The sequence below is a fragment of the Phyllostomus hastatus genome, unplaced genomic scaffold, assembly GCF_019186645.2.
Source record: "Phyllostomus hastatus isolate PE091 unplaced genomic scaffold, TTU_PhHast_1.1 phas_contig_113, whole genome shotgun sequence".
In the NCBI taxonomy this organism is placed as follows: Eukaryota; Metazoa; Chordata; class Mammalia; order Chiroptera; family Phyllostomidae; genus Phyllostomus; species Phyllostomus hastatus.
The window spans coordinates 9,983,419-10,001,380 of NW_025333530.1; the positions used below are offsets into that span (position 1 = coordinate 9,983,419).

The 17,962-nt window shown below is 46.7% G+C and overlaps 1 protein-coding gene across 2 annotated transcripts; it reads left to right on the forward strand.

Annotated features, from left to right (window-relative positions):
* Positions 1-464: 464 nt before the first annotated feature.
* Positions 465-15,511, forward strand: HTR3A (5-hydroxytryptamine receptor 3A). 2 transcript variants are annotated; one of them, XM_045839689.1, is made up of 9 exons: positions 465-539; positions 2,780-2,923; positions 4,021-4,065; positions 6,274-6,383; positions 7,795-7,964; positions 12,105-12,265; positions 12,654-12,864; positions 12,977-13,198; positions 15,213-15,511. In XM_045839689.1, the coding sequence occupies exons 1-9, from the start codon at positions 465-467 to the stop codon at positions 15,509-15,511; spliced, it is 1,437 nt and encodes a 478-aa protein (XP_045695645.1). The 2 variants fall into 2 exon arrangements, with proteins under 2 accessions (XP_045695645.1, XP_045695640.1); XM_045839684.1 differs by having other exon boundaries at positions 465-531; positions 2,757-2,923.
* The last annotated feature ends 2,451 nt before the right edge of the window (positions 15,512-17,962 follow it).

Below are 17,962 nucleotides of genomic sequence, written 5' to 3' on the forward strand. Positions count from 1 at the left end.
ACTGCTCTTCCTCCTCACCCCACCCAACCCCAGCCCAATGCTAGGAAATACATGCCATGGGATGTAAAGCAAAACAGTGGTCTGGAGCACCTCCAAGCAGACAGGCTGTACTCTTGCTTCAGGGGCTCCTGCAGCCCACTGACCCCCCACCTGGCAGAATGGATGGACTGAGCTTCAGAGGAATGACATCAACAGGGCAGGCTCCTCCCTCAGTGGTTCCATCCCCTTCCCGCCCACCCTGAAACCTGATTCAGCTGAAGGATTGATTGCAGGAAAACTTGGCAGCTTCCCAACCCTGGTGGCCCAAGCAGTGTGAGGATACAGCCTCAGAAGGTGCTGGGAGCAGCCTGGAGAGGCAGGCTGGCTGGGACATGAGGTTCGCCAAGTGCAAACATCCTGGCCTTTGACGGGACTCACCCTGAACGCCAGTCCACTCCAAGGCCCCCACGCCGTCGGAGCTCACCATGTTGCTGAAGGTGCCACAGACGCTACTGGCCTTACTTCTGCCCATGCTCCTGACACAGGGAGAAGGTAAGGCAGTGATGGAAGACAAGTAGGACTGGCTGGCTATCTACAGAGGGGCAGTAGGGGGTGCTTGATTCCTCCCAGGCTTGAGGGAAATTGGGTTTTTGAATGGGAATGGCTGAAGGAAAGTCAGGAATCGTACCACATATGAGCATAAGAGCATTTTGAGGTACGATGGTCAAGCTAGAAAGTTGAGGAGGTTGAACCCTGGGTGAGAGCAGAGCTTTCTGAGGGGTGTGGAGCAACTTGCTGTATTGGAAATACATAGACACATGCAGGAGAGGGATTTCTCTCCTCTTTGCTCTGCCCCTAAACTCATCGAAAGGCAGCTCATTTGTTCCACCCCATCGTGTCATAAATGAGAATGGTGTGGTCCAGACAGGCAAATGATTTATTCAAGGTCACACAGCTTGTTAGCAGCAGAATGGAGACCAGAACTAAAGGTAGTCATCTTTCCTCAGCTTCACCAGTTTTGTTGCATGGGTTCTCTGGGTCTTTGTTTCCCAAAGTTTCCTTTCAGAGCTCAACTCCAATAACTCAAAACTTCTCTCTGAATTCCTGCCCCTCCTTCCTGCCTCTAATGTGGATACAGGGTGTTTTAGTAAGGTCTTTTGTTTTAGGAAACAAAAGATCTGTTTCCTTTGCTGCAGATAGTATTTATTCCCCATTTTAGAAGGTTTTCTTCTCAGCCAGAGTTGGGTTGAAGCTGGGGCTGGGGCACAACTAGCCTGTACACAGGGCTGGGCAGATACACAGGGCTTGAAGGCATGATGCTTTTTCAGCCCTGTGAGTTGTTATTAGGGAAGCTCAGTGGAACAATCAAGCCTGGTTATAAAGTTATGTCTCTCCTGGCACTTCCCTCCCAGAAATGGCCCCTTCCTCCAAGGCCCTCTCCAAGTGGTCTGAATCCCAGGCAATAGTATCTGGGCTGTTGCTGCTATAGTGAAGATACACAGGGCTCTGGGTTTGAATCTCAGTTCCTCCACTTTTCCCCAAAAGTGGAATACTCACATTTCTGAGCCTTGGGAATTCTTATCTGTGAAGTGAGCTATCGTGACAGACAACTGAGGGAGCTCTTCTAAGACTGAAACGAATAATGTTAAGTGACATTATTTCAAAGGAAATGCTCAGTAAATGCTCTCTTGTCTTTCCTCTCTCTCTGCTCTTCTCTGTCCTGAGGGAAGATGTAAGTTTATCAGAGATAGGTGAGTGAGAGGCAGGAAGGGGACTCTGTAGGACCAATGTGCTGCACAGGTTGCATACATGACAGACTAGATGGAAGAAGAGGTAGCGCTCTTTAGAGAAAGCCAGGCCTTCTGGTCTCACCCTGCCAGTCCCCTCAAGGCTCTGTGGCCCATACCCTGGTCTTCTAGGGTGCTCCTCTCCCTGAAAAATGCCTTTTACTTTCATATTTCTTGTCACCTTTCAGGAAGTGCTTCTAGTATTTCCCAGAAGGACATCTGAGGTGCACATGAAATCCCCAGAGAATTGGGGTAGGGCCTAGGAGGTCAGTTTTCTCGTCACTGTTTTGCCCTTGCAGGCCTCTTGCTCTGGAACAATTTGGTTTCTCTTTGCTTCCTCCACACCTCACACCAACCCTCTTCCTAACCTCATCAAATTTCCCACCCAAAAAGGATACCTGGCAAACCCTCTCCCAGGAGTTTGTGTACACGTGGATATGGGAGAGGGGAACTTCTTGGAGTGGATTTTGCAGGCAGTTAAGGAGTTGTCATTTTTCACTGGATGTCCACCCTTCTTTTTTTGTCAGCTGCAGGCTGAGGTCAAGGAGACAACAAGCTGTATGGACACTGAGATTGACCTTGACTGAGGCAAACCCTCCTGCAGACCTCTGAGCTTAGAAATTATGCACTTGGAACCACTTTTTTGGTACCCTTCTCACCTTCCAGTATCACACACCCAGGGCCAGCTCCTCTATTTCCCCAGAGCCCCCAACCAGGGCCCCACAGGCTGACCTCCTCTGAGCAGGTTTCTTCTCTCAACATTTCTTGGCCCTTGGCCTACTTTAGATCTCACCTGTCTTGTGTCACCTTCTCTTACAATCTAGCTCTGTCTCTCATGTAAATGAACATGTAGGTTACACTTATGAGATAATACTTTTGAATTATGGAGGAATCTCTGCAGATGAAGTAGAAATTTCAGTTTGTGGGGTTATCTGGAAATCTAGTAAGGTGACTCAGGCTCTGATGTCCACTGTGAACTATTCTTCCCAGCCAGGCATAGAGGAGGCCTCCAGGCCCATAATACCTCCAGGCCCACTCTGCACAAGCTGTCAGATCACCTCCTGACCAACTACAAGAAGGGTGTGCGACCCGTGCGGGACTGGAGGAAGCCAACCACCGTATCCATTGATGTCATTGTCTATGCCATCCTCAGCGTGGTGAGTGCTCAGCCCCAATGTGTCCCAGCTCAGAGGTGGCAGGTTGAGGTGGGAGGCCATGTGAAACCAAGTATTCCACTGGGCAGCATGGTGGACATTCAAGTACTCATAGTATCTGTGGCCTGGCACCATGGCTGGGGACAGACTGTAGCACTCACCTCCTACAGAGCTGCCCAAACCAGGAAACTGGAGTTACCTATGTGACTGCCTCTCCCACACTCCTACATCCAGTGGGTCACTTGCTACATGTGGATCTTCACACACTGTACCATGTCTCCCTTTGTAAGCTGTGTGAGGGTTGAGACCACCCTATTCACCTCCATGCCCTGCATCACACGGGTCCATGGCCTGCATCACACTGGTCCATGGTACATGGTGGGTGTTACTTAATGGTTGTTGAGGAGTGAGTTAATCATAAATCAATTAATTAATTGATTCCTTCATCAATTACACTAGTAGAGTGGGGTGCACTGCCCAGTACAGGAGGTCGGACATTGGGCAGAGATGAACAAGAAGGCAATTGCAGAGATTCAGGCTATTGTGTTGGATTAGGGTGGGCAGAAGCTGACTTCACAGTCTCCTTTGCTGTCCATGTGGTCGTTTTGGAAAGGGAAGCTGCTAATTGTATGAGAGAGAGGGAGAGTGATGAATTTTTTACTCTGTGTGGTTTTGTACCTCTTGACTTCATACTAGGGCAGGAGAGAGATATAAGTCTGTGTGTGTTTGTGTGTGTGTATATATATAAAGTCTATATATATAGAAACATAGTCTATATATAGTATTGTTATATGTGCTTTGAATTATCTTCTATTACTTTATGCATGTCATATATGTAAAATATATAACATAGTAGAATATAATAGGAGATATATAACTACACGTCTATCTGGTTGAAGAAGAAATCACTGTATTTCTTTCTATATGCATCCTAGTAAAAGACCAACTTTTCCTGGCTGGCCCTTCTCCTGCCCCTTTTCTTCACTCTCACTTCTCAAGGAAATAGGAACACAAAGTAGCAGCTTTTCCTGGGGTTCATGTGTACAGGGTGGACCCCAGCCCACAAGACCACCTATGCCAAGCTCCCTTTCCTTTCCCAGGATGAGAAGAATCAGGTACTGACCACCTACATCTGGTACCGGCAGGTGAGCAGGCCAGCCCTTTGCCCCCAGCCTCATTTCCTGGGGCAGAACTTACCCTTCCAGGAAGGATTGCTCCACCTCAGGGTGTTGGGAACCTCAGAGGCCTTGATGAGGGAAGGTGGGAGGAGGTTCATGGGTATATTCGGCATGAGATCCAGAAGTCTGGGCTCCCCTAACTCAGGACTGGGAGCAGAAGGGAACTGAAAAATCAGTGGAGGAGGAATCCTCTGAACCCACTCTGGGTCCTGCAGTTCTTCATGGCATCCCAAACCAGTGCGTGTCCAACCTTTGCTAAATGAACACCTTCAGTGACTGGGGACCCAGAGGCAGCTACTTCACTTTCAAACAGCTCTAATTGCTAGAGAATCTTCTTTCTATTAAGCCAAACTGGACAACAACCAAATTGGGTGATTGAAACAGGATAAATCCATCCACTCAGTCTTCATGTCTTTGGTGATTTCCCAGTCTTCCAGCTGCTGATGGTCATTGGTTAGGCACCGACAGGTGGAATTTCTAAGGCCTTGGCAGCAATTCTGGCTTGGAGCTGGTGGGGAGGGCAGGCAAACAGTGGTGGCTGCAGTCCACAGGTGTGTCCTGCTCTGGTAGTTACTGGGCGTGTGGGGAAGGTGTCAGAATAGAGGGGAAGCCAAAGCCACTCCAGGCAGGGGCAGAAGAGGGTAGGCAGGGAGATGAGGGCAGTTCATAGAGATCAAGCCTGAGAGAGACTCTGGGTACATGCCTGGCATACAAGGGTCTCTGTTAAATCTCCCCCTACCCTTCCTGGACACACTGCACCACAACCAGCTCATGGGACAGAAGTGGGATAAAAGAAGCATCTAGATGCTGATTCCTGACACACTGCTCCCTTTCTGTCTCAGAGAGATCTGAGCACATGCTGCCTCAGGTGAAGGGACCCAAGCTAGAATAGGCATCCTGGGACTCTTTTCCTGGGACACAGTGCCTGGATGCCACCTCTGGACCTCTAGAGTCACTTGTCTGCCCCAGCAGTCAGGGGATGCCAGTCTACTACAGGCTAAGTGACTGGAATTAGAGACACAAACTAGACTCACAATGAGCTCACAGACTAGCGCAGACCACAGACATGTGAACAGACATTTACATGCAGCCACCCCAAGGCAGCAAGGCAAGATGTCAAGTATGAAAGCACAGAGGAAACACATACGCCTACTTGGGAGTGAATAGACAGTGCCTTAAGCCTAGAAGGGTGAGTAAGACTCACCTTGATATAGAAGAGAGATTATAGTATGGGAGAGGGAGCAGAGTATTTAGAGATGTGGAGGTTTCCACAGCATTTAATTCCATGTGGCTAGAGTGTAGACTTCACAGAGAGGCATGGCAAAAAAAAAAAAAAAAAAGGTGGAGACAAATTATGTAGGCCTTTGTTGACCACAAGGTTTAACTTCATCCTATTGCCAATGAGGCACCACTAAAGAATTTTAAGCAAGACAGTGATATGATAGAATTTACATTTTATCTTTCTGTAATGGTATTATCCATTATATTCTATTTTATAACCTTTTCGATGTGTGTTCTTTGCTTTTTTCCTAGTGATTTGAAAGATATTCTCATTTTAATCTAGTCATGCTTATATTCACTTCACACTATTTTGTCTAGTTATCAATGATCATAAATAAACATAGACTATATGCTTCTGAAGCATACACCCAATACAGTATTTAGTAGGCCAGTCCTCATAGGCCACTTCCACTGACCCACCATCTTTTTCCCATGTTTTCAAATAGAATGTGAAATGATAAAACACAGATCTATTTTAGGTCAGTCATTCTGGCAGGATAGTGGAGAATGCATTGACCAAACTTAGCAGTAACCATCTCTGCCCAGTGAGGTGCTTGCTATTATCCCCATTTACATATGTGCAGACCAAGGCCCAAAAAAGTATTTGTTTAAAACCCCTCAGTTGGTGGCAGGGGTTTCAAGACATTAGAAATGACTGAATGCTTTCACTAGGAGAGGGTATAGCTGTGTTGTGTTTGTATATAGGGAGTGCATGAGTGCAGAGGTGGGAGGCTCTCAGGTACCCGAGTGTTTTGGGTTCCAAAGACACCCAGATTTCTCCAAGAAGATGCCCACCTGTCTCCTGGCACTGAGTGGTGAAGTTGGCCTGAGCTGGGGACAGCCCCCAGCTGAGACAGAGAGGGTTACCCCTGACCATTCCTGCTCCTTCTCTAGTACTGGACTGACGAGTTCCTCCTGTGGAACCCTGAGGACTTTGACAACATCACCAAGCTGTCCATCCCCACAGACAGCATTTGGGTCCCAGACATTCTCATCAATGAGTTGTGAGTACTGCCCTCAGATGCTGGGCGGCCAGGTAGCTCCCGGCTGGGGAAGGATGGGGCAGGGAGACCAGGTCACTGTTGCTGCATTTGGGATGTCACACCCAGACTTGTAGAGCGGTAAGTCAATTAGTTGCAGTCCAAATTCTCTGTTGTCTTTCTCCCCCCCCCTTTTTTTTAAACTCCTCTTTTTCTATGCTTCATGTTGAAACTCTGCACTTCTTGATCCACGGGCCCCTTCCTGGGGAAAGGAAGACAGTGAAAGAATTCACTGTTATAATAGCCAAACGAGGGACAGCTGCAAGGGACAGTAACGTTACTGAAAGGAATGAAGTGGTGGTGGTGGTGTCCACTGTTCCTGGCCACAGGGGAGATATGGGGCTAGGAGACAGTGACATCTCTCAAGTCACACATGTGCCTGATCAGCCATGAATTGCACTCTCAATCTGAAGTGGGTCCCACTAGCCTTTGTTCTCAGCAACCAGACATTGTCTCTTTGGTCCCAGCCAACATTCCTTCTCCCCATCCTTCAGGTTCCTTCAGGTTTTAGTACCTGGGCTTCTGGGGCTAGTGCAAAGAACATGGCTGGGGGAGATGAACAAAAGGAGAAGGTGGCGGGGGGCAGTCACCTTCTGCCCAGGACTCACTGCATTGCCCAACTCCGGGGGTGCCACTCACACTGTTTTTCATGAGAGGCAGTTCACCTAGAGTCTGTGCCCTGCATAGTTCAGGCCAGAGAGATTCCGGGACATTCCAGTTTCCGGCCACAGTGAAGCAGCTTTAGTCTTCAGTTCTTATCTCTCAGCCCAATTCCACGAAGGCCACAGGCTCAAGACCCTGGGCTCAGACCACTGCATGCCACAGTGGTCACTTGGGAGACCCCAGGGGTCAGGAATCTGCTGAGAAAGCAGAACAAAGTCTCTGCCTTGCCCCAGTTCTTCTCAATGATTTTTCTAGTTCCTTTTTCTCCAGAGATTATTAGTCTCATTTCACAGGACTTCTAGCAATGGGAGGTCAGGACAACTCAACTCAGGGTGGAACCCACCAACCTGCCCGTTGCCATGGGACTGATCATCCTGGGAGCAGAGCTCTGAGCAGGATAGAGGGGGCAGCATAAGCACAGCTGAGTATACTCCTTGGAGTCCGTGGCGTTTGAAGCCCATGGATCAGGTCTGCCTTTCGTGGCTAGGGTGCCAGAGGGATAAAGGAGAAATGCCTTTATTCAGGAATATATGACAAGTAGCCATGCATTATCTAAGATAGGTAAGGTTAGAAAAAACAGAGTCCATGTAAAACTATGTTGCTGCCTTGGCCCTTCCTGAATTTCTTTCCCCGCTGGGTGGCTCAGGAACATTCAGACTCCCAAGGGCTTGATCTGCTTTTAAGCCCCAAACTGACCCTTCTCCCTGGCCAGTGTGGACGTGGGGAAGTCTCCAGATATTCCATATGTGTATGTCCGGCATCACGGTGAGGTCCAGAACTACAAGCCCCTCCAGGTGGTGACTGCCTGCAGCCTTGACATCTACAACTTCCCCTTCGATGTACAGAACTGCTCCCTGACGTTCACCAGCTGGCTGCACACAAGTGAGTACAGGGGTGCCCTCCAAAGGCTGGGGCTCAGTGGGGGCCAGGGGCACCTGAGTGAGGAGCACATCCTGGATGCAGTCTCCCTCACCCAACTTACTTACTTGCCACTTATTTCTTTTCCTTCTCTTTTCTTTCTTTCTTTCTTTCTTTCTTTCTTTCTTTCTTTCTTTCTTTCTTTCTTTCTTTCTTTCTTTCTTTCTTTCTTTCTTCCTTCCTTCCTTTCTTTCTTTCTTTCTTTCTTTCTTTCTTTCTTTCTTTCTTTCTTTCTTTCTTTCTTTTTTCAGTTTCGTTGATTCCTAGAGATGGGACATTGCACACTGTGTAAGAATGTATTCATTTAACAGTTATTAAATTCTATACATGGGGCACAAGAATAATACCAATAAGTTCTCTGATAAACTGGAACTATTCCCTGTGCTTTCTTCACAATTTGTTTCTCTTTGCTGTTGTTGTGTAATATTTTAAAGAAAAGCAGCAAGATACTGATGAAAAAACAGTCACAGCTACCACTCTGGGATTTGGGAGACCTGGGTTCTGCTCCTGGCTCTACCCTATACCCACTCACTGCGTGATTTGAGTAAGATCTGCTCAGAATGTCACTTCCCTCATCTGCAAAATGAGGTTTACGACAGACATGCAGTTTTTAATGGTACTCAGTGGACTGCAGGGGTGCTTTACTGGTTTTACAAATACCCAATATTAATTTCACAGGTTCTGGGGCTCCTGTGAGGCTTCCATCCATATCCATCCATATGCCCAATCAAAATTTCTTTTTTTTGCTTATCCAAATAGTTTTATTGTCTTCAGTGACCGACATTATAATCTTCTCTCTCTTTTTCAATGTTATGCAATTTCATACTTAAGATATCAAGATGAGGATTTCTTTCCTTTCTTTTTTTTAACCTGCTTGAAATTTACTGGGTTTCTTGGATCTGAGGACTGGAATCTTTCAATGATTCTGGAAAGTTCTCAGCCTTTATGTCTTCAAATATTTTTTCTTATTCTATCATGTCCTTCTAAAATTCCAAATAGATACAGGTTAAACTGTCTTATTCTGTCCTCCATGTCTCTTATCCACTTTGACATAGTTTCTACCTATACATGTCTCTGGACTGTATTCCAAACAGTGCCTTCAGATCTGCTTTCTAGCTCACTGACTCTTCATCTATGTGTGATCTGCTGTTTAGCCAATCCATGGAGCTTTAATCTCAATAATATATTTTTCATTCCTAGGTAGTCTATTTGAACCTTTTTAAAATCCATTTGTTCTTTATTCACACTTTCAATCTCTTCAGAAGTCTAACCAAACATATTAAAATCAGTAAATTTTTAAGCAATTGATTTATTTGTTTTTATTGAGGTATAATATACCTAACATAAAATTTACCATTTTAACCATTTTAAGCATACAGTTCAGTGGTATACAGTCCATTCACATTGCTGTGCAACCATCAGCATCATCCATCTCCAGAATTTTTTATTTTTTAAATACATAACTTTATTATGTTTTTTCCCATTATCATTTAGTCCCCTTATACTCTCTTCCCCCCATCAATCACCACCCTGTTGTCCATGTCTTTGAGTCATTTTTCCTTTTGCTCAATCCCTCCTCCCTCTAACCTCCCCCCAACCAGCTATCATCTATGAGTCTGTCTCTGTTCTGCATGTTAGTTCAGTTTGTTCATTAGATTCCACATATGAGTGAAATCATATGGTATTTATCTTTCTCTGACTGGCTTATTTCACTTAGCATAATGTTCTCCAGGTCCACTCATGCTGTTGCAAAGGGTAAGATTTTCTTTTTTATGGCTGAGTAGAACTCCATTGTGTAAATGACCCATAGTTGTTTTATTTTTTTAAAGATTTTATTTATTTATTTTTAGAGAGAGGGGAAGGGAAGGAGACAGAGAGAGAGAGAAATATCAATGTGTGGTTGCCTCTCATGTGGCCCCTGCTGGGGACCTGGCCTGCAACCCAGGTATGTACCCTGACTGGGAATCGAACCGGTGACCCTTTCTTTGGTTTGCAGGCCCACACTCAATCCACTGAGCTACACCAGCCAGGGCCCATAGTTGTTTTATCAATTCATCTGTTGATGGACACTTGGGCTGCTTCCATATCTTGGAGATTGTAACTAACACTGCAATGAACATAGGGGTGATTTTGTTCTTTTAAATTAGTGTTTTGGGTTCCTTCAGTTATAGTCCCATCACTTATTTTCTTAATGCACTGAGCCACTGCTTCCTTGTCCTCCAAATGGGATTAATATGGTAGCCCTATGTTTCCTTCAGTCATTATGCTGGTTGAATGAGACCATGTAAACTGACTGAAAACACCCAGTAAGGTCCAATACTTTCCCAATATCACTATCAGGAGCTGGCACTCAGTGTCTCTCAAAGCCACCCACTTCTCTCCACCGATGCACCCTCCCCTAATTCAAGCCGCCCTGACCTCATGCCCATGTTTCTGTGGTAGCCTTCTAGTGGGTCCCCTCCTTCATTCTTGTCCCCTCCAATTCATGCTCCTAAGAACAAGTGGAGATCTTAATTGAAATGTAAATCTCATCACATCTCTCTGTGCTTAAAACCCTCAAGAGCTTCCCAGCACTTACAGAACAGCACTTACAAACAAGAGCTTCCCAGCACTTACAAAACAGCACTTACAAATAGAAGTTATATCCTCCACCTGGCCAACATGGCCCTGCAAAGTGTGGGCAGGCCCACAGCGCATTCCTCCAGCCTCATCTCACTCCCCTGAGATCTGGCTGCCTCCTCCCCACGCCCACTGTGCCTCTGTTTTCCCTTTATCACATGCTTCCTATCCTAGGCCACCTTGCCCCTACTACTCCCTCTCCTGCTTCCTTCTTGTTCCATTCCTGCCCCCAACCACACTTGGATTGGCCAACTCCTTCACTCACCTTTGAATCACAGCCTCAGTGTCAGTTCCATGGAGAAGCTCCCTATCAGTTCCCACACTAGACATCCCAATGCCCAAATTTATAGCCTCCTGTTTTTCTTCCACTTCTATTGCATTTGTAAGTTCTTGTTCTATGTCTACTTCTCTACCAGATATAAACTGAGAGAGGGCAGGGACATGATTCTTTCCCACCATTAGATGCCCATCACAGTCCCTGGCACAGGCAAGGTACTGAGAGACTTATATTGAGTGGACAAACATTAGGTGCTCACTAAGGTCTACTGAAGTGAGTGTCACACTACTGCAAAAAGTCACCCTCCATTTCTATTCTAATTTTATTAAATTCACAGTGAGTTGCAAAAGTATTATGTGACTTCCTTGAACAAAACCCAAAATTACAAATAATCTTTGAACTTTGACTTCTACCCTCATTTCCAAACTCTTCACAACTCCCCACACCGAGGCTTAACTTTCAGCAGTATAAACTTCAGATCCTTCTCTATCCTTTGCATATACACACATACAACATATCTATGGGAAGTACATGGAAATTATAGGTTTTTATATAAATATCATTTATGCTACTGCTACTTGTCTCTTTTTACTCAACAACAGATCTAGGACATTTTTCCAAGTTAGTGCATATTTAGATATCCCTCATAAATTCTGACTGCTGTGGAATACCCCATGATTTGGATTATTAGGTTAGAGTTTATTAGGTATTTTCTTGATTGATGGACTTTTAGGTCTTTCCCATAGTCTTGCTGAAATGGATATTATTGTCTTTCTAGTATGTGTGTATATCTGTTTCTTTAGTATAGACACAGAGACACTAAACTATTATTCTGTAAGTGGGGATTTTGCTTGTTTCCTTATTCAGGCTTCTCTGTGAAGGCAAAGGGGAACAGTATTGACTTATGTTCACTTTCTAAATGGGTAAATCTAACAGGAAAACCTAGAAAGGTGAGGAAAAAGTGTGTGTGTTGGTGGGGAGGGCTTTTTAAGAAAAGGTTTGTTTGGTTCGTTGAATTTTGCTATGTGTTTCATCCAAGACTTCATTTCCCTCACTACAGCTCCACTACACAGATGGGTACAGTATGCACAACTACTTCAGCTTATAGCTGAGGAAACTGAGGGTGCAGATTAAGAGCTGAAATGTACTAAGCCATGTGGGTGCTCCAGACACCAGACCCCAGAGCTGGCTTATTTCTTCCCTCTCAGTCCAGGACATCAACATCTCCTTGTGGCGCTCACCAGAAAAGGTGAAGTTCGACAAGAGCGTCTTCATGAACCAGGGCGAGTGGGAGCTTCTGGGGGTGCTGACCCAGTTCCGGAAGTTCAGTATGGAAAGCAGTGACTGCTATGCAGAAATGAAGTTCTATGTGAGTGGAACAGGGAGTGGAGGTGGGGAAAATAATGACCAGAACTACTGGATTGTCATACCCAGGTACCCTTATGGAGACACATGGGGAGAAACCCATGGGTCAGGAATGTGACTCTGACCTTTGCCCAAGTCCAGGGTCACATTCATCTCACACTCACTTCAATGAGGTAGATGGACAACAACTGAATTGTTCCTCATTTATCCTGAACAGCCATAAGCCTGTGTCCGGAGGCATGATGTGGGGTCTGTCCATGTCCTTCTCTGACAAACCAGGTTGAAAACTCCACCAAGCAAGGGGGTCAGGGATGGGGTCGTTGTTCCTGGGTACCACCCCATCCTTGGGTGGTTCCTACCCAACTTCCTCCAGAGCTCTTTCCTGGTCCCAGGTGGTCATCCGCCGGCGCCCCCTGTTCTATGTGGTCAGCCTGCTGCTGCCCAGTATCTTCCTCATGGTCATGGACATTGTGGGTTTCTACCTGCCCCCGGAGAGTGGTGAGAGGGTCTCCTTCAAGATCACACTCCTTCTGGGCTACTCTGTCTTCCTGATCATTGTGTCTGACACGCTGCCAGCCACTGCCATCGGCACTCCCCTCATTGGTAAGGCCTGCTCCTGAGGAAGATCTTGGTGTGGCTGAGGACCCGAGGAATGGACCGCTCCCACCTCCTGTATGTGTCTCCCCCTCTCTCCCCCCTTGCCCGGGGCACACAGGTGTCTACTTTGTTGTGTGCATGGCTCTGCTGGTGATAAGCTTGGCTGAAACCATCCTCATCGTGCGGCTGGTGCACAAGCAAGACCTGCAGCAGCCTGTGCCTGCCTGGCTGCGGCGCCTGGTTCTCGAGAAAGTCGCCCTGCTGCTTTGCCTAGGGGAGCAGCCAACTTCCCATAGGTGCCCTGCCACCTCCCAAGCCACCAAGAGTGATGATTGTTCAGGTGAGAGGGAAAGGGGAGTCCTGTATGAAGGGGCCACTTCTGACCTGGATGCAAGGACATGGTGGAGGGTCTCTGGAGTATATGCCATGCCCGAGAGCCTGGGCAAGGCCTGGGAACCAGGTGGTGCCCTGCACATGGCACCCCACACACAACCTCATCGGGAAGGAGCAGCCCAAAATGTCAATCTTTCTACACCTTCACGTGCTCTCATCAGCCTGGGTGTGTGGACAGGGTAAGGGTAGGAGTCCCAGGGGCCAAGCTGAGACCTTCAGGCTGAGAGTAGCTTCTCTCTGAGGACCCCAAACTGGGTCAAATAAATGCCCCTCAGGTAGTTATCTGACTCCTTGCAACATGTGGTTAAATATTGCAGCCAGGAATTCTAAAACACTATAAATCTTTTTTAAAAAATTTATTTATTTACTTTCGTAGAGAGAGGGGAAGGGAGGGAGAAAGAGAAGGAGAGAAACAATAATGTGCAAGAGATACATTGATTGGTTGTCTCTCCCACACCCCCAACTGGGGACCTGGCCTGTAACCCAGGCATGTGCCCTGACTGGGAATTGAACCAACAACCTTTTGGTTCACAGGCCCAACACTCAACCCACTGAGCCACACCAGCTAGGGCTAAAACTCTCTAATTCTAATCAACTCAAAGAACCTTAGAATTTTAACTACCTACGAGACAGAGAGACAGGGGTGCAGAGAGACACTAAGTGTGGAGCTCATACCCCCTGGGGAATTCGTACAGCAGCCATTTGCTGGTGGTCATGGTGGGTAGTTTGTTGGTTTATTTTGAGCACTTGGGGCCAGGCATGTGCCACGCATTTTCTGTGCATTATCGCAGTGGTGGCCCACTAGGATTCTCATCCTCATTTTTCAAATGAGGAAACACGGTTACATAGAGGCCAAATAGCTTGCTCTAAGTCACAGAGCCAGAAAGTGGTAAAGTGTGATTTGAAATCGGGCCCATCTGACTCGAAGCTAGTGTTTGAAACCACTTCACCCCACTGCACTCCTTTTGCCCTCTCTTCTGGCGAGAAGACCGGGCCTTTTACAGATGTTCTATTAACCTAAGACCATCTCAACATGATCTAATGAGCTACAGCAACAATTTTCCTCTCATGGCATATATAAACTAATTACTAAAATTCTGCGGCACACCAAAATATATGGTATATTTTTTAGCAGACCTGACAAATAATAGGTATAAGTTGATTCATTCATACTGGACAGCTATTGCTGTTTTAGCTGTTGTCATTTTTTTTGTATTTGACAATAGAGGTAAAGAGGTCAGTGCCCTTGACTAAATAGTCAGGTATTGCATGTTTTAAAAATGCTTGCAGTGCACCAGTGTGTCTCAGCACACCTACTGAAAATTGCTGAGCTCGAGCACCAGCCTAAGGCCCAGTCTCACCTGGTGAAAGCAGCCATATCTGAAGGTGTGTTTTCTGGTGCAGGAGGATTCAGTCATGGAGATAACGGTGCCCAGGCAATATGACATAATCGAGAATACATTGGGTTCCACTCTAGATATCTAGCCCTTGGTGACCTCACTATTAAATATTGCTCCAACTGTGTGACCACATGCTAGTCACTTAATCTCTCTGAGCTTTAGCACATTTATACAAAAAGTGTGGATATTTATTAACCCTGCTCTGCCCTTTCATGGGGCTGTTATAAAGCTCAAGTGAACTAATGGAAATCAAATTGCTAGGGAAAGCCCATGAGTTTCTTTTAAAAAGTGCATGGGAAGCATAAACACCAAATTCATGATGCTGGTGACTTGGGGAGGGGAGGAAGGATATGACTAAGGAGGGGAATACAGGAGCCTTTGATTGTATTGGTTTTCTTAAGTTGCTCAAGTTGGATGGTGGGTACATAATTATGTTGGTTATTCTCAATACTCTTTATGTCTGAAATTGTTCATAATAAAAATTTCTACAGGCTAAAGAAACATAAGGGACAGGCCATGTGGCTGGGGCTCCCTCCCTTGCCAATGTTCTTCTCCTTCTAGACATGGGAAACCACTGCAGCCATTTGGGAGGACCCAGGGACTTGGACAAGACCCTGAGGGGCAGAGGCAGCCCTCCCCCACCGCCGCGAGAGGCCTCCCTGGCTGTGCGTGGGCTGCTCCAGGAGCTGGCCTCCATCAGGCACTTCCTGGAGAAGCGAGAGGAGAGTCGAGAGGTGGCCCGGGACTGGCTGCGTGTGGGCTCTGTGCTGGACAGGCTGCTCTTTCGAGTATACCTGCTGGCGGTGCTGGCCTACAGTATCACCCTGGTCACACTCTGGTCCATCTGGCAGTATTCCTGATGAGTGCAGCCCAGCAGGGGGAAGGTACTGCTTAGGGTGGGGATGGTGGATTTCAGGGCCCAGGGAATGCCAGAGATATTCTCAAAACACATACACAGTTCCATCCCTGTTTCCAATGCCAATTTATCCCAGCAATCCTGAACCAGGGCCTTAACTCCTCCACCAAAACCTTAGTGTTCAAGACCCTTACAATCTCCCCCGCACCCACCTGTCCATTATGGCTTTAAAACAAGTTGCCAAAGATCAGAAGGAACCCATGTATCCCCTAACTTCACTCTATATATCTGTGCATTAAGCCTCAGTCTTCCCATTGGCACCTTCCTAAATAAGGGACTTTGGAATTCCCCTCATCTCCCTTGATGTTGCTTTTCGATTGAAGGCAAACTAACTCTTTACTACTCGGGCCTGATAACTGCATTAGGTTCATCCGTCTCTAATGTCTCCTTCTTCACCTCACCTGTAAACACTTCCCTGAACATTCATGTGTCATCAGATGGTGGAAGTGGGGTAATAAAATGTGATAAATCCCCTCTTCTTGACCATTTGTCAGGATCTGGGTGTGTGGATGAAGAGGTTTAGAGTTACTGGTGAAAATGAGGTTGGAGGATTACCTGTGGTTTCCATTGTCTGGTGTTTCCTGCCCCTAAGGAGTTGGGTGGTGACCAAATGATGGCTGTTATAAGGAAGAAACAGCCCTGACTGGTGTGGCTCAGTGGGTTAGGCATCGTCCTGCAAATCCAAAGATCACTGGTTGGATTCCTGGTCAGGGCACATGCCTGGGTTGTGGGCCAGGTTCCCAGTTGGAGGCAACCAACTGATGTTTCTCACCCTCTCTTTCTCCTTCTCTTCCCCTCTCTCTAAAAATAAATTAATTTTTTAAAAGAAGAAGAAAAAATAGGAGGTGGGATTTAAGGTGGGAGGGTCAGGGCCATGAACACCTAGCAATGGAGAGGTGGGGAGAGGGCAACTCAGTTCTGTGATTTCTGGAAAGATACTGGAAGGATCCACACAGTACTTATGCAAGAGAATCCTGCAGAGGCGATGGGAACATCAGCACCATGGCCAGCACCAGTGGGTTTGGCCTTTGAAAGATGGAGACAGCTGTGGTTTGATTTTTTTTTTTTTTAATCTCCTTTGGGAACCCTCAGCAGCCAGCCCCTGGCACATCCACCAGCAAGCAGGACCATGAGGGTGGCAGGAGACAGCATCAGGGGCATGGTCTTTCATCTCACTTGTTACTTCTGATTCCCTCTCCCAGATATCAGGGTTTGAGACAGGCTGAGCAGCATCCCAACTCTATTAGTGCATCCCCCTAACAAGCATTCAGAGAGAAAGAATGCCAGAACCCACCAGGAGTGGCCATTTCAGTGTCCTCCGTGTTTGCCTGAGGCTTGCTCTGTTTCTCCCTTTCTTCTGCCAGTCATGTCCCTCCTCCCTGTCTTGGGCTGCTTGTCACTCAGAGAAAAACATACACAAGGACTGAACACACCAGGTAAAGGGAAAGGACCCCAAAGTAATATCTGGAATGATATGCTCCAGGTTGGCCAATTTTAAAGGATTCAGAATGAAACACCTGAAGCTATACCTTCCCTTGATCACAAACTCTGCAGTTCCACTTGGCAGATGATCCTGAGCAGAACCTTGGGCCCTTGGGAGCTTCATGTCTGAAAGAGCCTAGAGGCTGAGGAAGGGGGCTTCTCTGGTTCAGCTTCTGTCAGCTTCCTGTCACCCAGGTTCCTGAGCATGCAGCAAAAGCTCATTAAACATTGTCTAGCTGGCTGTTGGTTCCTAAGGTGAATGACCATGAGGTATCAGTGCAATATTCACCCCAGACATATGTGCTTTTGGTATTAGTTAAGGATTTTATATTTATCTTGGTTTTGTTGGTGGTAGATATCAGGGTCTCCCAAGAAAAAGCAATAGCTTATGGGGTTGTAGAGTAGCCCCCATTCACAACTGTTGCTTCATACTAAGTAGAGATTTTCATCCAATGCTCTCAGAATGGTCCTTGTGGCACGTTCTTTGGAGCCTGGTCTTGGGACCAGGAGCTGCCCCTCTGCACTTGAACTTGCTGGGCCAGTCATGCTACATGATGAGCCTCATGTCTCAGGCCAGAGAGAGAGAAAGTTAGATAGTCTGGTGCTGTCGATGCACCACTGGCCAGGTCAGTAAGTGGGCAGCTATTGACAAAGCGTCCAACCAGAGAACTAGTAAGACACTAATCAACCTATTGATTCCTCATCTCCCCCTCCCCATCCTTCACCCACAATCATTGGGGCAACAGAGCCCAGCACTGAGGCAGCCAATTAACCACCTCAAGAATGAGCTGCCACGTGTAACATCTTCTGCTCCACTAACCACAGCCAATCAGTTCATCAATCCACATCCAGGCTGCACTGCCCAGGGATGGGAAACTTAGGCTATGGCCAGGGAATCCCCATTGTACTAACT